Genomic DNA, 19,834 nt, shown 5'->3' on the forward strand with positions numbered 1-19,834 from the left:
ATTATTGTACGTTGGTATGGGGTACTACAAGTAAGAAAAATTTAAACAGGTTTCTTACAATACACAAGCGAATAATTCGTCTTATTGCAAACATTGAACCAATGGCCACTACAGCAAGTACCTTCAGATCATTTGAAATACTTCGTTCGGAGGATATTTATTAATTCCGCCTACTGAAAACATTTTACTCAGTCCTACGCCCTGTCGTCTCGTGTCTTTCGTCCTTGTCGGTTTAGCGCAGTGAAGTCAACAGGAGCAGTCCTACGTACACATAGTTGGGAGAAAACGAATATATATCCTATCCCCAACATGAGCACTCCTACGTACACATGCTTTCTGATAGTTGGGAGAAAATGAATATATATCCTATCTCGATTGAGTTAGGGAATATGCAATCTAGGCATTAGTTATTCACGCTGTATAGAACGTCGTCACGTTTTCAATTACTAATTTATTCAGTCAACAGCTGACTCATATATGCAACGAGTCATTCGAGTCAATGTCAATTGCGCTTGCAGAAGAGCCGATTGCGCTACAGACCTTTTCATAAACAGGACTAAGGCCACCGCCATATTCGACACGATTCAGGGAGGAACGTTCCAGCACTTGCTTGTAGAACTGAAAAAGCTGAGGTGCGAACTTCCAGCACGCTTTCCGCTCAGCGCAAGAATCCCCTTCTCCAAGGGTCGTGATAACGTTAACAGGGGAAGTCAATGGCAGTCCGCCTCATTAGTCGCAGTTGAAACTTGTCTTCGCCCATAACGCTGGCAGCCGGTGATCTCATGCAGCCACCGAGGGACGGAGCTAAGATACATGTAAGCTCCAGAAACCCCGAGACATCTTGTTCTTCACCACATCGTCATCACAGCTGTCAGTTTTTCGAAGCTAATTACGAGGCGTTCTAGGTATGTTTTTGATGACTGGAAACCTTGAAAGACTGTAACTTGATACACAAACGCTCACGAATTGCTCTTAGGCGTTTTTCCACAGTCAGCTATCGAACTTAGACAGTAACGTCGCCTGCACACTTTCCAAGCCCTTCCTTCATTTTTCCCTTAACCTTATTCGCTTCAACGGCTAACTCGATGATGCCACTGCCCAAGAAGTAATCTGATGTCACGATGTTCGTACACTTCCAATATCTCTCCCTGAAAAGGTTCGTTATATTAAAGTTCACAATTTGCGCCAGTTCGCGTAACACGTCCACTTGGATGGGAAACTTGGCCGTGAGTTCCGCCTGCGCCGATGACAACGCGCCCGAAACTTTTTTGCACGCGTGTTCTTCCATGTAGTCTACCAGATGGTCGAGATCTTGAGCATCCGCCCAGTTCTGTCGAACACCCGGGCTCAGGAATTCGGAATGCGGACCCTTGTAGTCGTAGTTGTACATTACAAACACTGTCTGGTTATTTCGCGCTGAGACACCGCCGCAAACACCAAGTATGTCTCCGACCGTGTTGTTGAACATCAGCCGCGGAGCCGCGACTCCTCCTAGTGTCTTGACTATCAGCTGGACAAGCCTGCGGTGACGTTCGTCGACCGGGTCAATGTAACGATTGAAGCCAAGGGTAAACTTGTGGAAATCCAATAAGACAATCTCTCCTGTCTTTTCGGCGAAGCGTTTGACGTGTTTCAGGACTGATTCCACAGTAACCTGCGCCTTGAACTTGTTGTGAAAGATCCAGAATGCGCCATTTGTGAATCCAACTCTCAGATCCAACGATCTGATTCCAAAGGCAAGCTGCTGCATGATCGTCTGATCCTGCGTGAAGATGAAGTCCCCAATCGGCCACTGCCGTCTGATGAGGTACATGCCCGAATCATGAGTTCCTGGCAGAAAGAGTTCGTCCAGTCCGAGACTGGACAAGTGGCAGCAGTTCTCGTGCATCCACCTAGGACGCCCGCGCAGACAGGAGGACTCAATTACTGTAGCGTCCCCTCCGTCGACATTGAACCGCAGTAAGATGGCCCAATAATCGAGACAGTCTCCAGTCATGAGGCGTTCCGTAGAGTAGCTCGGAAACTTGACCGAAGTCCTTACTCGTCCCACACTTTGCGTCACCGGGTACAAAGACGCACTTTTCCAATTGCCTGAGCTTGGTGCGTACTTGAGAATAGCGGCGAATGTGTCATTCTTCAGGCTGGCGTCCACACCGTACCAGTTGATTTCAAAGTGGCCGGCTTTCTGGAGGGCACCTTCATACGACGACACAGTGAGGTACACGCCTCGCGGTTTTAAACCTGCAAGAGACGATGTTTGCGGGCAAAAATTGTGGCAGTGAGCTTATAGAATGTTGCTATTTAAACAGTGCACCTGTCACGCAATGCAGCCTATGTAAGGGCATGTTACGACACATGCATTTATAGAAAACTTAATAATTGTTTTCTACCAACTGCTCGCAGAAATTTTCTACCGAGAAATGATTGCAACGTATGCAAGAAATTTGTCGAACGCCATCCAACATTTAATTTTGTATGTGGTACTCTTGTACTCTTGCCCCGAGCACCAGAGCAAATAGTAAGCACGTTACGAAACAAGATTTGTTGCACAATATCGCTGTTTATAGGAGTGTGCAAATATTTGAGATGTTCAAACAGATTTTCAAACAGCGAATCGAATCAACTGTTGTTCGATTTGCTAGACGAATGAAATGGTGCAAGTTCCAAAATATTCGAAAGGAATCGAATATGCTGCCAAGTTTTTGAATAGTTTCCGAACAATTGGCCCGAAGTTTGAAGAAGGTACATCCAAGTTTTATTCGCGGAAGGTTTAAGAAACAATGGCCCATTCCAACGCCGCACAACACGTTGCCGTGATTGGTCTGCGCCGAATGGAAGGTTCAGCGCCGCGGCTCGGAATGTTCGTGTGACAGCATTCATAATTATCATGCATGGCTTGCAGGATTTGGCAGCCCTGCAAGGTTTTGCAAAATTAAGCGAAGTCTATCTGACACCCGTATTGGAGGCAATGCCAAATGCCCTCATATGCAGTTCTCGCCCCGCTCATCTTCTGATGTGCGGCACTAAATTATTCCCTGTTGTCATGAGTAGCAAAAGGCAGTTTTTCTCTACGTAAGACATGATGGTCATATACCGCGTGTCCCAGCTAAATGTAACCAAACTTTTAAAAAAGGCGACGTGTCCTAGTCCAGTGAAACCAACTGAGGTTTGTTCATAGTCGTGTGGCCTAGTCTTGAGTATTTTTTCGCTCTTCAAAATAAATTGATTAGTTAAGTTTATTTAGCTAACTTTTTAATTATTGACTTCAGGAAGAAAGGTCAATGCAAAAGTTTTAGATCATCTCGAAAAACCGCTAGTAGTGCTGTTTCCGTCAGGTTACGATTTACGTAGCTTCATTTATTGGCCTTAAAAGAAAGTTGTCACGTGACCAGCTGCTCGCTCACTTCTCCGCCCCAATGCGCACCCAAAGTCTCATCGGGGAGAGGACTTCAGAAAAAACGGATTTTATTCTTTACGGCGTGTCTTGGGACGTTGAAGTGACACAGTTGTCATGTGGAAGGTTTATCTTATTGTCAGGGTTATGGTTAAAGGCCGGTGAAAAAACTACTTTACGTAAATATTACTTTGCTGCAAATGTCTCAGTAAGCTGTTTCTCAAAGCGATATACAACTTTTCCGTTGACACTTTGTTCCTCAAGTCAATAATTAAAAAGTTAATTAAGCTTAACAAATTAGTCAACCTTGAACAACGAAAAAATACTGCAGACTAGGTCACGCGACTCTAAACAACCCTCATTTGATTTCAGATGGCTAGGACATGCCGTGTTTTTTAAAAGCTTGGTTGCATTTAGCTGGGACACCTGGTATATTGGCTCTGTGTTGCGTATCCAATAGTGAAGATCAATGTTATATCTACAGCTATACACACAAACGCTTTAGCCCCGTACCCCAGAGCGGCCACTTGTGCTTCGGAGTTCTGTCCGATTATTTGTACAGTACGAATATTCGCACAAGTAGCGAATATTCGTAAACATATTCGATTTGTGTTCAATTCCGTTCTGCGGCTTTGCGATTCGCATTCGATTCGGTAGCACAGCTACAGTAATCATAAATGAATCGGTTTTGAAAAGTGCTGTATTTGCTCGAGTAATAGACGAGCTCGTACGATGAACGCAGCACAAATTTTGGCTGTCAAAAAAATTGTTTTCTCGGATGTGCGCCACTTACTTCTTTTTGACCATCACTCTGCTGCTGATGATAGAGAATGTTATTACGGGCATTTATTGAATCTCCCCCCCCCCCAAAAAAAAAACAAAAAAACTATGCAATAGAGTCAATGAAAATATTTTCACAGTACCGCGATCTTGCTTTCCCCGCCACAGGATTTGGAAATTTCATGGTTTTCCTGACTGACGTTCCCAGCATTCCAATCGCATCCATGGCGAACTGTGGGCCCGCCTTCACAATGTTGTCATTATAAGTGAGAGAATACCCTTCCAGCTGCAAAATTGGCACCCCTATCTTCGAAGGTAACTGAACGGGCACTCAGATTGACGCAAAAAATAATTTTCGTAACTCACTGAGGAGTACAACATTGACTGGAGGGCGAGTTGGTCTGACATATATAGTGAAGCAGCGCAACGACACAAGGCCAAGGGAAGAAAGGGACAAACACAGCGCTGAACTGACAACAGAACTGACAACAGAGATTATCGAGGCGTCTGAAACTATGAAGCTGGGTGCGAATTGTTTCAGCACCCGTTCCGTAGCCATTTCGTTGAAAGAGCGCAACTATCTGATATCATATGATCGATGAACACGCGATACAGCTGCATGCGCATAGGGACTCGGTTTGAAACTTTCCGCTCCTCTCTGTTTCTTTAGTTTTTTTCTAAGGTGCTTAAGTATATATATCTGATGGCATCCGGAATAAACATTTGTTGTCAGTTTAGAGCTATGTTTGTCCCTCTCTTCCCTTGGCCTTGTGCCGTTGCGCTGCTTCACTAGATAGATCACTGAGGAGGAACCTTGCGCACGTATGCGGGCCATAGTGGATAGCCCAAAGGCTTTAGAAGCTCACCGCTCAATGCAAAGTCCCTACAAGTAATGGTCTTTGCTGCTGTGGCAACAATGGGTCGTGGTATACATTTCTTACAAGCCCAGCTGCGAGGGGAAAAGGAATGCGGTGCTGAGAAAACTTATCGAATGCCTCTACTGCGTATTGCTGCAAAGCGCCATCTGTCAAATGTTCACACTGCAATACTTCAACTTATGAGACGAACAGCAATTAAAGGTGCAGTGAAGAGGAATCTAACTCGTCTTTTTGCCGCGGGAACTCGATGTACACGTTCCGAGCATTCTTAGAAGCTTCGATTTATTGCCCTGTGTGGCCGATTTTCCTAATTAAATCGAATTAACGTCCGGCTTCCGCCTTTTTTTTTTTTAATTCTCCCCGTACGGTGGGCGGAGTCGACCAACGCGTGGAGTGCCTTTCACCCAGTCCCGTGGCGGCTTGCCGCTCTGCCATCGGCGGAGTAATACGTAGTATCCGTAGTAGCAAATAGTCCGCGCGTATTTTTATTTCTTCGGGCTTATTTCGCGGCTATATTATCTGCGAATGAAACTATTTATTCACGGAAACCTAAAAAACAAAATGAAGCGAAAGCAAAGCCTCCACGGAGCTGGCTGAAAGGCACTCCACGCGTTGGTCGACTCCGCCCACCGTACGGGGAGAATTCAAAAAATAAAGGTGGGACCCGGACGTTAATTCGACTTAATTTGGGAAATCGGCCACACAGGGCAATAAATCGAAGTTTCTGAGAATGCTCGGAACGTGTAGATCGAGTTCCCGCGGCAAAAAGACGAGTTCAGATTCTTCTTCACTGCACCTTTAAATATGCTCCGCGAGGATTCCTGGCATGAACATAAAGCTATTCGCTATCTGCTATCTGCCGTATAACAGATTGCAGCTGGTTGCGGTTGAGCTTCGCGAGTTCGGCAGTCAGATGGGCTATAATGCGCTTTACTTGCGATCTTTTTGGAGAGCGCTTTGGGCGGGAGCGGGAGTTACACGTGCGGGTTTCAGATAGACGTTGTTGAACATTTTCTTGAGTGCCACAGCCGTGAAAAAGAATGGGTTGTGTTTTCTTTTTAAGGCTCACTGCACCGGATGAGGTATTTATTCCACAATCCCCTTTCTTGCCCTATTTTTACCGCTTCAAATTTTTACTGAATATTTCATCCCCCTCTATGAATGCACCCTCCAACACTTCAGTAATCTTTTGGGGAGAAAACAAGTGAGTTCATGATGCGAGTAAACGAGACACTATTTGCATATCCCTAGTTATTTAATATGACGCCTTCAGGAAATTCTATACTTTCGCTGTGAACGAATTCATCTCTGACTTAGGGCAGTACTTACCTCCGCTGGAAACGTGATTTGCGATTGAGAGGAATAAGCTTGTGGTGAGTACGGTGAAGTTAGGTTTCATATTTGAAAGCCCTGAAAAACAAGAAAAATTTCAGTCAGCTCATTTTGTAAGTACGCTACACTCGTACAGTGCGTTTGCATAAAAAAAAAAAATTTCTCCGCCAACACTGCCTCAGTGTTCAACTTAAGAGCGTTAGCTACGGGAGCTTCAAGTGTTTACATCGGTGTGCTCAGCAAACATGGAGAAGACCAAATCCAAACAACCGCGGACATTTCCTTTTCACGAACATTCCTTCTAGGACTCAAGCAGCGTCATCTACCTCATGAATTTTGCACTGCTACTGCGATTTATATAACCTCCGTGAGGCGTGGAAACTTTACCCTGCACTTCACCCGGACCTTACCAGGCAACAGGCCAGAAACCTACGTAGGGACAGTCCCGACTCCATTCTTCTGTCTAAAGTTCGCTGTATTCGCTGTAAAGTTCGCTGTAAGTTGTTTTTCGCTGTAACACTGTTTATTAAAGGTTTTTTCTGCATGATCTCAGTCAAATGACATGAAAATGAACACCGTGAAAACAAAAGCTTTATTATTCCAAGCCAGAAGTAAGATATTCAATCTGCAAAGCTGCTGAATTTTATATGATAAAACGATTTTACTTATGGAAAGCCAGAAAATGATTTGTGTGTGTTGCAACAGCAATGTTAACTAAGTTTTAGACAAACTTTCTTCAGTGACTGCCGCTGTATCTTGGTGTCATACAGTCATGCCCTTGAAGGGTATCTTCAAATATACCAACCATTACTGTATCACACGAAAGTTATTGCAGTTTTGTCTTTGGAACTACTACGAGAAGTAATATTGATAAAATATTGGCCTTCAAAAATATATCTGTTATATAGCTAATACCGATCGCCAGTCCAAAACAAGCCATCTGTATAATAAAATTCTATTTTAACATTACGACAAATATCGCTTGCTGTATGCTATTGCAGCCGAAAATGACTCCTACTTTACCACGAACTTCTAAGCCCTTGTTTTCTGAATCCATTTTGTACTCAATAGCAAATACAACCACTTAAATATAATCTACCGGTCTCAATATGCAACCTCAAACCTGTAGCATTTTGTTCCCTGAAACATTTGCGAAAGAATTTTCATATCTGAAAACTGGTAACCATCTATCGTTAATTCTTGACATCAGTCCTTTAGCGTGGGCCTATTCCTGGTGAAATTTACTTTGTCGTGATGCTTTAACCTCTTTTTTTTTAATTTAGATTCTAACAAACATCTGCTGCTGTCTTGTATAAGTCTCCTGGACGTTGCTTGTTTTTAGCCCTGGCGACAGTATCGTATTACAGAAAATAAAACTTAATGGAATTGAGCTCTTTATAAGATAGGTCACCAAAAAAAGGCAAGTGTCCTATTAAGTTCAATTCAATTCGTCTATTTTTCAGAGCGGCTGCAAAGGCAACACTGAATGGTCTCCTGGACTAAAAGTTGCACTCAACGACTTGACGAAGGCCCGGGGCCCATAGTGCAAGACAGCAGTCAACGCATGTCATCAACATAGGCGAATAATGGAAACTGCGCACTTATCAAAGTTGAAAGAATATGTACAAAAATAGCATAAAAAGCGCACATTTATTTATTTATTTATTCAATACTGCAGGCCTTTACGGCGCAAGCAGGAGGGTCATACAAATAACATCAGTGTACAGAATGAAGATAGCAAATAATTTCAAAAAACTTGTTCTTTGGGAAATGGGATATGAGCAAAGCAATAAGGACTAAACGAAATGCAAACCGAGCTCTTCATTTGTGAAAGTCATAAACATAAACAAACAGAAGTAAGACAATTAATGAAATATGAAACAACCAGAAAAAGAAAACAGGTTATAATACGGAAGCACGCAATGATAGGAAAATCGAACTCACTTAAAAACTCATTATCCTACCTAGGCAGGACACACCAATAAGAGTTGTCAGTACATCAAGGGGACGCGTATCATTTCAGCTGAGGCTACAAAAGAAGTTTGCTAATTAGTTCTCAGATGAAATAGTCTTTTTATGGCATTTGTTTAGCAGGTTTTCTTTTAATGACAAACTTGTATTGGGTGCGGAAATAGGGAAATAACCAATGTGGCACGTTTTTGATGCATACAATTGTTCTTCGCTGTTGTAATATTGCCACAAGTTTAAAAATATTTACAGATTCTGCGGAGGAGAACGAGAGCCGGTTTAACTACTGATGTTCATAACTCTGCTTTTATTGATTAATCCCATATTTAGGAAATATGTTTCTTTTGCGGTTGCCTATATGCTAAAATTCGCAACATAGTGCAGGACTTTTTTCTAAAGCACAATGAATTTATCAAAATATAATTTTGTTGTAGAGCTCCAAGCAAGACTACAGTAATTTGCGTGAGGTTCGAATAGCTGATGATATAACTGCAGTTTGTTCTGGTAAGATTTCTAAAGCAAGAGACAGTGCCTGCTACCGCAGAGAGCTTCTTGTACACATAGTTAATGGGGTGATCCCTGCTTCGGTGAGAGTTCAGAGTAGTGCACTGCACGGGCTCGGGCCGGCCCAAAAGCCCGGGCCCGGCCCGGCCCGCGGGCCGGGCCGGGCCGTGACGTGATCTGTTTTGCCGGGCCTGGGCCGGGCCCGGGCCTGAAGTTGCGGGCCCGGGCCGGGCTCGGGCTTAAAGCTGCGGAGCCGAGTCGGGCTTGGGTACGTACAGAAACGGCTGGTGTCCGACTATTCATTCACTATTGCAAAGTGAAGTACACAACTGCGGCATTGCAGCAGCGACACGAATGAGCCTTGGGTTATAGTACGCGCTGAGAAAAAAGCTATGCTATATTCATTGACATATTTATTTCCTTATTTCCACGCCGCGGTCAAGGCGCTTGATTACTGAGCCGGGGAACCCGGGTTTGCTCCTAGCCTCGGCGGCCGCATTGCTCTTTAGGCGGAAAGCATGACAGTCATGTACTTTGCAGTATCATTGCTTGTTGAAGAAACCCATGTGGTCCAAATGATCCGGAGCCCTCTGCTTCGGTGTCTCTAACGGCCTGACTCCCCTTGGGCCAAAAACATAGCTTTTATTTTATAGCTATATTTTTCTCATGCGAGAAAATTCAGAAACTAAGCGCGTTTGGTTTTCTTTTTGATTAGCTGACCGGAACGTCACGTAAATGAAATAGCCACAAAAGCTCGCAAGAGTTTGTAAATCTCATCTCATAATCACATCTATCCCTCCTCGCTTCTTCAGCCTGGTTGTCATGACAAATGTTTTGCCCTGTAAGTTATCACTGGCTAGCACGTTATCTTCTGCTCCGCCAGCAAGAGTAAGATTCAACTGGTCTTAATTGGCCATTGATCGTTCGTCATCCCAAAATATACCCATACACTATTAGAAATGCATTCGGGAATAACATATTAGTTTGGGACGCTTGTAGTCTACAAAACACACACCGTGAAATATTCAAGCCTTTTAGCTTTTCGTTTCTGCTGAAAGGCGACCAGTTCGGCTATGAGTACAACCTGTATGATCATGTTCACTAAAGAAATGGCATCCCACTTTTTTGCTAGGCAGCTTTAATGTTTATACTTCCCGGCGGCAAAATATAACTGATTAAAATCATGGGGGAATGCAAAGTAGTCTATTACGCGCGTATGCAGCCCTTTTTATTTGGCTCTCGGAACTTCAGAGTTCATCTTTGCGCACCTACACGAGATCACAGTCCAAAAGACGGGCCTGGCGAGGACTACTCTTAATCACTTCCTTCTGGGTTAAAAAGAACGAACTTTCTGCAAGCCACACTGTGGTTTCAGAATCTTTGTCGGCCAGTTTCTTATCGGTCTAGTAGCGGTCTACGGGCTCAGAGTGAGCAGTATACCTCAAGCGTTACTGTGAAACGGGCCGGGCCGGGCCCGGGCTGGGCTTCACTCCGGGATTCACGGGCCGGGCTAGCTAGAACGACAATTTAGCGGGCCTGGGCCGGGCCCGGGCTTGAAGCCGCGGGCCTGGGCCGGGCTCGGGCTCCAGGTCTCGGGCCCGGACCGGGCTTGGGCCTCAGATTGAGGACCGTGCAGTGCTCTAGTTCAGAGTAACACCAAGCACTTTGGGTGCATCTATTTTTGGGATATGGTCATTCATATAACGGAAAGAATTTTGTAGTCTGACTATTTTTTCTTGGTCTAAACACTAATGCCTTGGTCATTGTGGAATTAATTACAATGTGATTTGACGGGGGCCACCATATAAGCTTTTTGAGCATTCTGTTGCACTGAAGGACCAATTCATTTGGTTTTATTTGGTTTAACTTCAAAAAGCGACTCAGGCTATGAAGGACATTGTAGTGAAGGGCTCCGGAAATTTCGACCACCTACGGCTCTTTAACGTGCAATGACTTCGCACAGTACACGGGCCTCTAGAATTTCGCCTCCATTGAAATGTGACCGCCGCGGCCGGGATCGAACCCGCGTATTTCGGGTCAGCAGCCGAGCGCCGTAACCACTGTGCCACGTCAGCGGCTCGAACCAAGTCATTTGGAACTTTACCGGTAAAGAGGAGGCTACTATGATCGGCACATATAAACCATTTGGCTGCCTGATTAATACTTGTTACATCACTGTACCAGCAATAAATGCCACTGTGCAGCCAAATAAGCTCGCAAATGAGCTCCCACGCATATTCTGTTATCAACTTATTTCTTCCACATTCTTCTTACGTACAGAGCTGAGGGTGGGACTCGTATCCAATTGCGTGATTGGTCCTTAAATTTTTTTTTTTTTATCACACTGCCCCTGTAGCTCAAGGAGGAATAAAACCAACAATTTCTAGCATGTCGCAGCAAATGTTGCTCAGAAATGGCTTCTGATCACATCTTCCGCCTCCATCAAGTTCTATATTTCTCGCGAAGCGCTTGAATCTAGCAAACAATTCTGTAATCAAAAAGGCTGAGTCCAATTACGTAAACTTTGGCCAAGGTATCTGCTTCCCAGGTTGCCCTTACTTCAAAAGATTTTAACATCGCAAAACACGTTTAGCAAACTTAGCAAGTCGTCGATACTCTGCACACTACCGCATACAATGCATACAGCCGGTCAACCGTTGATTTGATTTTCTCATATGACGACTGTTTTGCAGCCACCGCTGTAGCTTCCACACGTTCCTTTTGTTTAACTCTTTCAATGCACAATGTAAACTTATTACAATGTGAGTAAACGATCAGCTTCACAACTACATTATTAGGGAGCTTAGTAAAACTGGGCTTTAAACTCACAAATAACTTTAGCATCGTGCCCAAAGCGGTCGGCGCACATAATCTGTTCGTTCGTGGCATGCAGGAAGGACCCTAGAATCAAGAAGTATGACTCCCAACATGAGCGTCTTAATCGGCATGTTCCGAGCGAAAACGGCCGATTCGGCTATCAAGGCAAGCTGTCTTCGTTGATGCACTCTGCATTGCCATTCCTTCCTCCATGAAGCCAAACCTGCCGACAGTGAAGGCCAAGGTTGGAAAGCTCAATGCCACCCGAAGGAAAGGTCATTACTGTTTCTAGTCGCGCTATGCGCGGATGAAACACAAATTTCCTCCCTTTCCTGCTGTAAACAGACCGCTTCTAATATCATGTCCTGCTCCCTACAGCTTGTAGGTTTTACAATGATTAATATTCTGTTAAAGTTAGTCCAGAGACTGACCCGGAAGATACCGTTCCTGTTTCAAAATCTTCCCGCTACGTTTTGGCATCGCATTGTGCTGGCGGCGAGAATACAAGCGCGTCCGAGTGACTGGGTTGGGAGCAGGGGGGGGAGGCGGCTTGTATAAAAGGCGAATAACCTGAATTCACAAGCGCGCGAGGAACTGTCGAAGACGTACCTTCGGACGACGTCGAGGACTTGACATGCTCTCTCGCACGGCGGCGGTCACCTATAGTCAAAGCTCGCTCTTCGTAAACATAGGAAGAAGCGTTGTCGCATCGCCCTATTATCCCAATCAGTGACGCAAATGCAACGCTACGATTATTATCTCAGGAAGGGACGTGAAGAAACTGATTAGACCAGCTCGTGCTTATGTGGGCAAAATGCCACGTGGAACCACCGCAGGGTGATAAAAAATCGGGTGATATTGAAGACTTAAGTTTATCGCAGCAGGATGACCTAGACGGAAACGTGGGGCTCACTTTCACGCAGTTCTTATCATAAGCCGCCAACGCCTTCAGAGTCGGCAGATAGGATTACTTCTTGGACAGCTCAAGCGTCTTTTGAGCGCTGGAAGCGGACGATGACGTCGAGGTTCGCCTTACCATTGACGCCGGGCAGCACAGCGTCGAGTGTGGCAGCCTAACGCAAGCTTGAATGGTCCACCAGGGTGGAAATTTGGGCAAGTCGGTATTGATCCACAACATAAGAGTAGCGCAAAACCAGGACGACGGACAAAAGGGGAGAGAACACACACCAACAACACAGGCGCTAACTTCCGACTGACGAAGAAAGCTAAAACCAACCAAGCGAACGGAACCTGAGCAAAAGTAGTGCATGCGCTGACCTAAGAGAAAAAATTGAAAAAGGGTGCGATAAAAAATGGAAGATCACGGATGTTTTGAACTCATGAAGGCCAGCTCTCGTTTAGACAAGGAAATGGATGGTTTACTAACACAGTTATCTTGTAAGGCAGTAATCTGTGTAGCTTCCACAATTTCACGAGTTAGCTTATCTCTACTCTTAGCAACGACTGAGAATTTATCCAAAAAAGGCACGCACTTGCAATCTTTGCAGTACACTGCAAAGATTGCAAGTGCGTGCCTTTTTTGGATAAATTCTCAGTGGTTGCTAAGAGTAGAGATAAGCTAACTCGTGAAATTGTGGAAGCTACACAGATTACTGCCTTACAAGATAACTGTGTTAGTAAACCATCCATTTCCTTGTCTAAACTAGAGCTGGCCTTCTTGGGTTCAAAACATCCATGATCTCCCATTTTTATTGCATTTTTTATCGCACCCTTTTTTCGATTTTTTCTCTTAGGTCAGCGCATGCGCTACTTTTGCTCGTTCTGTTCGCTTGGTTGGTTTTAGCTTTCTTCGATGGCTCCCTCGGCGCCCCTGTTTTTCTGGCAAAGGTCACTTATGCACGGCGTGGACCAAAACGCTGGCAGATTTTTTTGTTCGACATCTCTGTACTCAGCATTTCACCAATGGTCTTGTTTAAGCGTTCCGCGAGGCTGTTATTCTGTGATTGGCGGACTGTTCGTGGATAGCTGGCCTCGCTGTAGCACGGAACGCTTTGCTCAGGCTATAGGGCGTAAAAGCCTTTCTCTGAGTAGAACGTGTCTTATCGGGTTTTTGTGAACCAGAAACCTACTTCAAGTGCACTGCCTCTGAGAGAAGCATTTGCTTCCGCAAAAGGATCGCCCAGTCAGAGGCCACAATTACCCCATAGTTACGGGCCGCTTCTTGACGCTGGGACAAGACGCACACGTGCCGAACCGCTAGGATTATCTTGTCGACAATGCAGTTGGCTCAAAAGCTCGGTTGTTGACAGCGGCATTTTCAGTCATTGACAAGCACGATAAGGTCCACTGTACTGTCCGACGCTGCGGAATATTTCTGACGAGTTCTATGCGCTCTCAATTCTTCGGAACGTGCAACTGAACCAGAAGTCCACTAGTCCTCCCATGTAAGGGTCGCAGCCGTGGCGATGAGAGAAAGCGGAGGTGGTCTCTTCGCCGTCTTCAGCGGGGTGTTTTTAGACTACAAGTGGATCACTATAGTTATTTTAACCCCGTAAAATCTACAGCTGCAGACTGGTTTGTATAACGAGGCGATAAGCGACACTGTTGCTGCTGTTTGCCTCATATAATGCTTCACACTGTCCAAACGCAAAGTTCTTTGCCACAGCGTCTTCATACTAGAAATAAGAGCACGCGTAACGTTTTGACAGATATTACTTACTTGCAGAACACAGTCATAGCCGCGTTAGATGCGCGCAGGAATAAAAATGGCAAGGTTTTAACGTATTTAAAACCAATAGACGTGCGAAAGCAATGCTTTGCTTGGTCTTCGGCCCGTCCGGAGACGATATTAGACTAAGGTTTGAAGTTTGAAGTTTGAAGTTTATTTCCATTTCAGTAAGAAATGGGGGACCCGAGACAAAAAGTGAACGTTAATTCACTTGACGGCGCTCGGGCCCCATTACATGGCAAGACAGCGAGGTGTCGGTAGTAACAGTTATACGAGTACATTTACCAGACATTGTAGCTCTTACTACACATAGTTCACGTTTTGTGTTTGTGTTAAGGGTAAAGGCCCAATGTGAATGATAAACATGATGAGCGAATAACAGCAATTGTGCATAGCAACAAACCTACAAAATACAAAAAGTACATAGGAGGAACACACTGCAGGAAACCAGAAAAAATTACATTTGCGAGAAAAAGAATGAATGTATTGTTTTCTCATTAACGTTTTCAATATTAACATTACTTTGCCGAAAATAGTTTAACAGAGTGGGAAGAGTATGTGCGAGTATTTGCTGGCCAAATGTCGTTCGTACGAAAGGTACCGTCCAGTTATGAGCAGAGCACGAAGGATATGTTCGTGTAAGTGTTGTTAAACTGGCGATAGACAGCATTGCACTCTCAGAGGTAGTTATGTGCTGTTTGTAGCGAACTGCTAAGTTATACGAGTAGAGATAGTGCACTGACATTACTTTAAAATTCTTAAAAAGCGGCGCGGTAGTAAAAAGCGGCGCGGTAGTGTAGTAGTCTTTCCCAGCTATATGACGAATAGCCTTTTTTTGTAGTGTATATATTCGATTTAAATTTATTTGTGTAGTTGTACCCCATACAAGGAAACATGACAGAAGCCAACAGCCACAGAAACCAAGGGGCACAGGGGATTTTTTTTTTAAGTTATTCATTTTGTGGTGTTGATCAATTTAGAATATTACTGAATATGTTAACGTTTAAAGATAACTGATTAGAAAAGCAGAAGAAAAAACAACCACCTGCCGCCGGTGGGATCCGAACCCACGACCTCCGAATTACGCGTCCGGTGCTCTACCTCTGAGCTACGGCGACGGCTGTCAATTCTTCTGCTTTCGGGGGTATTTATGTTTACAAGTAACCTAACCTTGAGAGTGTTCATCAGCGCCACCCACGTTCACAAGCGGCGGACGTAGAACGTCCTGAGTTACCGCAGGTAACTCACAATAATAATTTAGTTGAGACAAGAATAATGAGTTATAGATATCTAGATTAATTTTCGGCGGTAGGAAGAAATGGAGTTTTACTAAAATACCTACTGTTTTTGCCAGGCGTGAAATTATTTCATTTATGTGCCTATTCCAGGACATATTCCCAGGATATATTCCAGGACGTATTCCATATCCCAGGACATATCCCAGGACATATTAAGTTCCAGTCGAGGTTAAGCTGATTTGATTTGTTCGCTTCGCAGATGGTAGTTGATGAAGGCGATGATGTGCAATGCCGAGCGCGAGAGTGTGTAGCAGATTAACATGAGGAGCAGTCGGCTGCAGCGAGAGCATAGTGCTCGTGCACCGGCCAGCGAAGCTGAACTGTTCGCGCCGTCGTGGGTTAGAAACCCGGTCGCGGCAGTGTTGCTAGTTTTAGTGTTTCATTACAGCCAGCGTTATACAGATGGTAAGCAAGGAGCAAGAACTCCCCCTAAACGGCACCTGCCACCTTTGGCAAGTGGGAGCTCCACAACTTGGCAAGGGCGCTCCAGCGACAAATGAAAGTGACTGGGTTCAAGCGATGATAGTGAGCTAGTGAAGTTACTAGTAGCGGTAGTGGTGGTAGTGACACAGCATAACGGAAGAGAAGGTGGAGAGGAAAGACGCGGGTTCGATCCCGGCTGCGGCGGTTGAATTTCTTTGGAGGAGCAATTCTAGAGGCCCGTGTATACTGTGCGATGTCAGTGCACGTTAAAGGTGGTGGTAGTGGTTTATTTAAAAATAAAAAAAGTGAAGCAAAAGAGTGTTGCCGGCCGCGGCAATTGCTATCTAATATCTTAAGCACCCGAGCTGCAGCCGGCAGAAACGAAAGGGAAAGGAAGAGGATAGTGAGGAGAAGTATAGAGGGGAGCGACAGCAAGAAAGGACAGGGGAGAGCTTTGTACACTATTTACAAAATACAAAAGTTCGCGCCGCTCGCGCGCTAATGTCCAAGCATTGTCCGAAAATAAGTGCGCGCGAGCGGCCACTGCGCACAATCACTTACAAAAGAAGTAAACTCCCCAGGTGGTCGAAATTTCCGGAGCCCTCCACTACGGCGTCTCTCATAGCCTTAGTTGCTTTGGGACGTTAAGCCCCATAAACCAAACCAGCAGGGCTCTCGCATTTCCGCCGCATCAATCAAATTGATCGCCCCTCATTTTTTTTTCCTCAGCTGTATATCCTGTCTTCTTTTGCAATCGCGGTTGTTGTTTCGCGTGCACGCAAACTTGAGCACTTGCAAAGCGTCGCTGATCTTGGCGTTGGAATGTCATCTCATATAGGAAGCGTCAGTAGACGTAGGACGCATGTTCAGGAAAGTATTTATCTTCACCATGCAGACGTCGACGACGCTGGACTGTTTTCACCGTCATGGGCCTTTTGATGATTTCGCATTAAAAGGTTTGTTTTTATGGGGTTTAACGTCCCAAAGCGATTCAGTCTATGCGCAACGCCGTAGTGGAGGGTTCCGGATAATTTACATCACCTGGAGGTCTTTAACGCGCACTGTCAGCGCACAATAAACGGGTCTCTAACATTTCACCTCCATCGAAATTCGTACGCCTCGGCTGGGATCGTACCCGCGTCTTTTGGGTCAGCAGCCGAGTGTCATTAACACTGAGCCGCCTAGGCGGGTGTCCCATTAAAAGGGCTACACGTGAGACCTTGGTCGATGTGCGGCCGTCGCGATATGGAGGCCCGCAGGAAAAAATGATTCGGCTAAATTTTGCGCAACCATCGTCATTTTGCTTAAAGGTGCACTGAAGAGGAATCTGAACTCGTCTTTTTGCCGCGGGAACTCGATCTACACGTTCTGAGCATTCTTAGAAGCTTCGATTTATTGCCATGTGTGGCTGATTTTCCAAATTAAATCGAATTAACGTCCGGCTCCCGTCTTTTTTTTTTAATTCTCCCTCGTACGGTGGGCGGAGTCGACCAACGCGTGGAGTACCTTGCAGCCAGCTCCGTGGAGGCTTTTCTTTCGCTTTATTTTGTTTTTTAGGTTTCCGTGAATAAACAGTTTCACTCGCAGATAATATAGCCGCAAAATAATCCCGCAGAAATAAAAATACGCGCGGACTATTTGCTTCTACGGACTACTACGTATTACTCCGCCGATGGCAGAGCGGCAAGCCGCCGCGGGACTGGCTGAAAGGCCCTCCACGCGTTGGTCGACTCCGCCCACCGTACGAGGGAGAATAAAAAAAAAACAGGCGGGAGCCGGCCGTTAATTCGATTTAATTAGGAAAATCAGCCACACAGAGCAATAGATCCAAGTTTCTAAGAATGCTCGGAACGTGCAGATTGAGTTCCCGCGGCAAAAAGACGAGTTCAGATTCCTCTTCAGTGCACCTTTAACTTAGCAGCAGAAACGCTAAGGTGCCAAAAACTTCTTTTAAGAATGGGAAAATATCTAACGCAATAAAAGAAAGAGAAGCATTATCTGACACGAAAAAGAAAAAAGATTCAGCACGCTGCAGCAAACCCTTCAGTGTTCACTTTCTCCTGTTTACAAGATACCATGAGAACATCGCACGATTAGGGGCGTCGTGCCCTAAAAACTGCGAAGGTGGCCTGCCTTGCAGATAGCGGCATCTCTAGACATGCTACGATGGCAGCCTAAACAAGCCAGCGCACGTTCTGCAGAAGGTGCAGCGGAGTACAAGAAAAGCTGTATTTTGGAGCAAGCAAGGCACAGACACCGGGACTTCTAATCTGCGCCACTCGCGACATGCATCGACACACGTCTTACCGTGGAAACGATGGCCACCGCGGACCTTGGGCACCTCGTGCGTAGTGGAGCGAAACTCGTGGGGCCTGCGGCAGCTGAGTCGCTTCGTCTGGGAGCATCCAGAGCTCGCCCTTGGAGAGGTGCAATGCCACGTCTGGCTGACCGCCTTCCTCGAACGGAGCGACTCCGACGTGACGCGTCATTACCTTCTGACACCGCCTTCAGGGCAGAATTCGACGCGCCCGGAGGGTCAGAAGGTACCACCGGTGGTTTTTGTTTTTCCTTTTTCGCGTTCTTATTATTACAACAGTCCGAAGACTGCGGCAACTCATATACAAGCTCGCGACTATAATTATACCTCTACCTAAGATGAGTCAGAGGCGACGGCATTCAGACGTGTGAAGTAATACAGGAAAAAGAGGTGACCATTAACATTCGCGCCTCGTCGCCTGTGCCGCATGTGTCGTGGGAACGCACGTCTTTTGAATGAGCATTGGGTATGCAAGAAGTGCAGAGTGTGTTAGAAGTGGATGATAAACCAGACTCAAGCCCAAGATGGGAGAGCCTTCACTTACCGCTTACCTCGGCACCTCATAATCTTCAGCGTTAAAGTAAGCATGTGACTGTAAGGCAACAAGTTTCTAATTTGCGCCAGACGTTTGTCTGGCTATGTTCCTGGAAGGCTGCTCCGGTTGACAGCGGTGCATACATACACTGCATACATCGTTGAAAGCGAAGTATAATTTCGAGATAGGTTAAACATCGAATTAGTTAATAAAGCCAGCAGTTTTTTTTTGGCAAACAAATTTAAAAATTAAGGCTAAGAAAACTAAGTACACACCGTTTCACTTGCCAAAAAAGTCCATAAACATCGCGGTAATTAAACTAGCTAATAAAAATAATGAGCTCGGGGCAAACTAGCTCTTTTACATATCTGGGTGTTGTATTTGATATCAAACTAATGCTGTCTGCTGAAAGCTAGCTGCCGGTTGTTATGTCCTTGTACAAGGTCGTGATTACTACAGGTAACGAATTTATACCTTGCAGTTATTTCATTTGTAGTTTAATCCAGGCCCCGCACTCACACTTCATATTGTTACCGGTGAACTGGTCCCCGTAACAATATATTTACCTTATTAGAAGCTTACAGAAGCGAGCAGTACGATAAATGAACTTTTAGAAGCATAATGAACCTAGAAAGCCTTTGTTAAGCTAGTTGAAATTGTTACCATTCGATTGTCACACAGCATAACTAGAAATAACCAACCATTTTTCCTTTGCTTATACTACACCTTTTTAAGACACGGAGGAAACTTCACGCTTCACAATTTTAATCTAATCGCCACTAAAAAACCTCTATGGTAAGCGGTTCCTGCTGTAGAATGGTGCCGAAGTTTGGAATAAAATACCAGTTGTTATAAGGTTTCAACTGAATTTTTCCGTGAAGTTGAAAAATTGTTATCTT

At 45.1% G+C, this 19,834-nt stretch overlaps 1 protein-coding gene across 1 annotated transcript; it reads right to left on the reverse strand.

Moving 5' to 3' along the window:
• Positions 1-431: 431 nt before the first annotated feature.
• Positions 432-12,441, reverse strand: LOC149332784 (PI-PLC X domain-containing protein 1-like). Its single transcript, XM_089558370.1, has 3 exons — positions 12,283-12,441; positions 6,382-6,462; positions 432-2,241 (listed from the first exon to the last, which is right to left on the reverse strand). The coding sequence occupies exons 2-3, from the start codon at positions 6,449-6,451 to the stop codon at positions 1,004-1,006; spliced, it is 1,308 nt and encodes a 435-aa protein (XP_089414496.1). The 5' UTR covers positions 6,452-6,462; positions 12,283-12,441; the 3' UTR covers positions 432-1,003.
• Positions 12,442-19,834: the final 7,393 nt, after the last annotated feature.

The sequence above is a fragment of the Amblyomma mixtum genome, chromosome 8 (genome assembly GCF_055824585.1).
Source record: "Amblyomma mixtum isolate Tamu chromosome 8, ASM5582458v1, whole genome shotgun sequence".
Lineage (NCBI taxonomy): Eukaryota > Metazoa > Arthropoda > Arachnida > Ixodida > Ixodidae > Amblyomma > Amblyomma mixtum.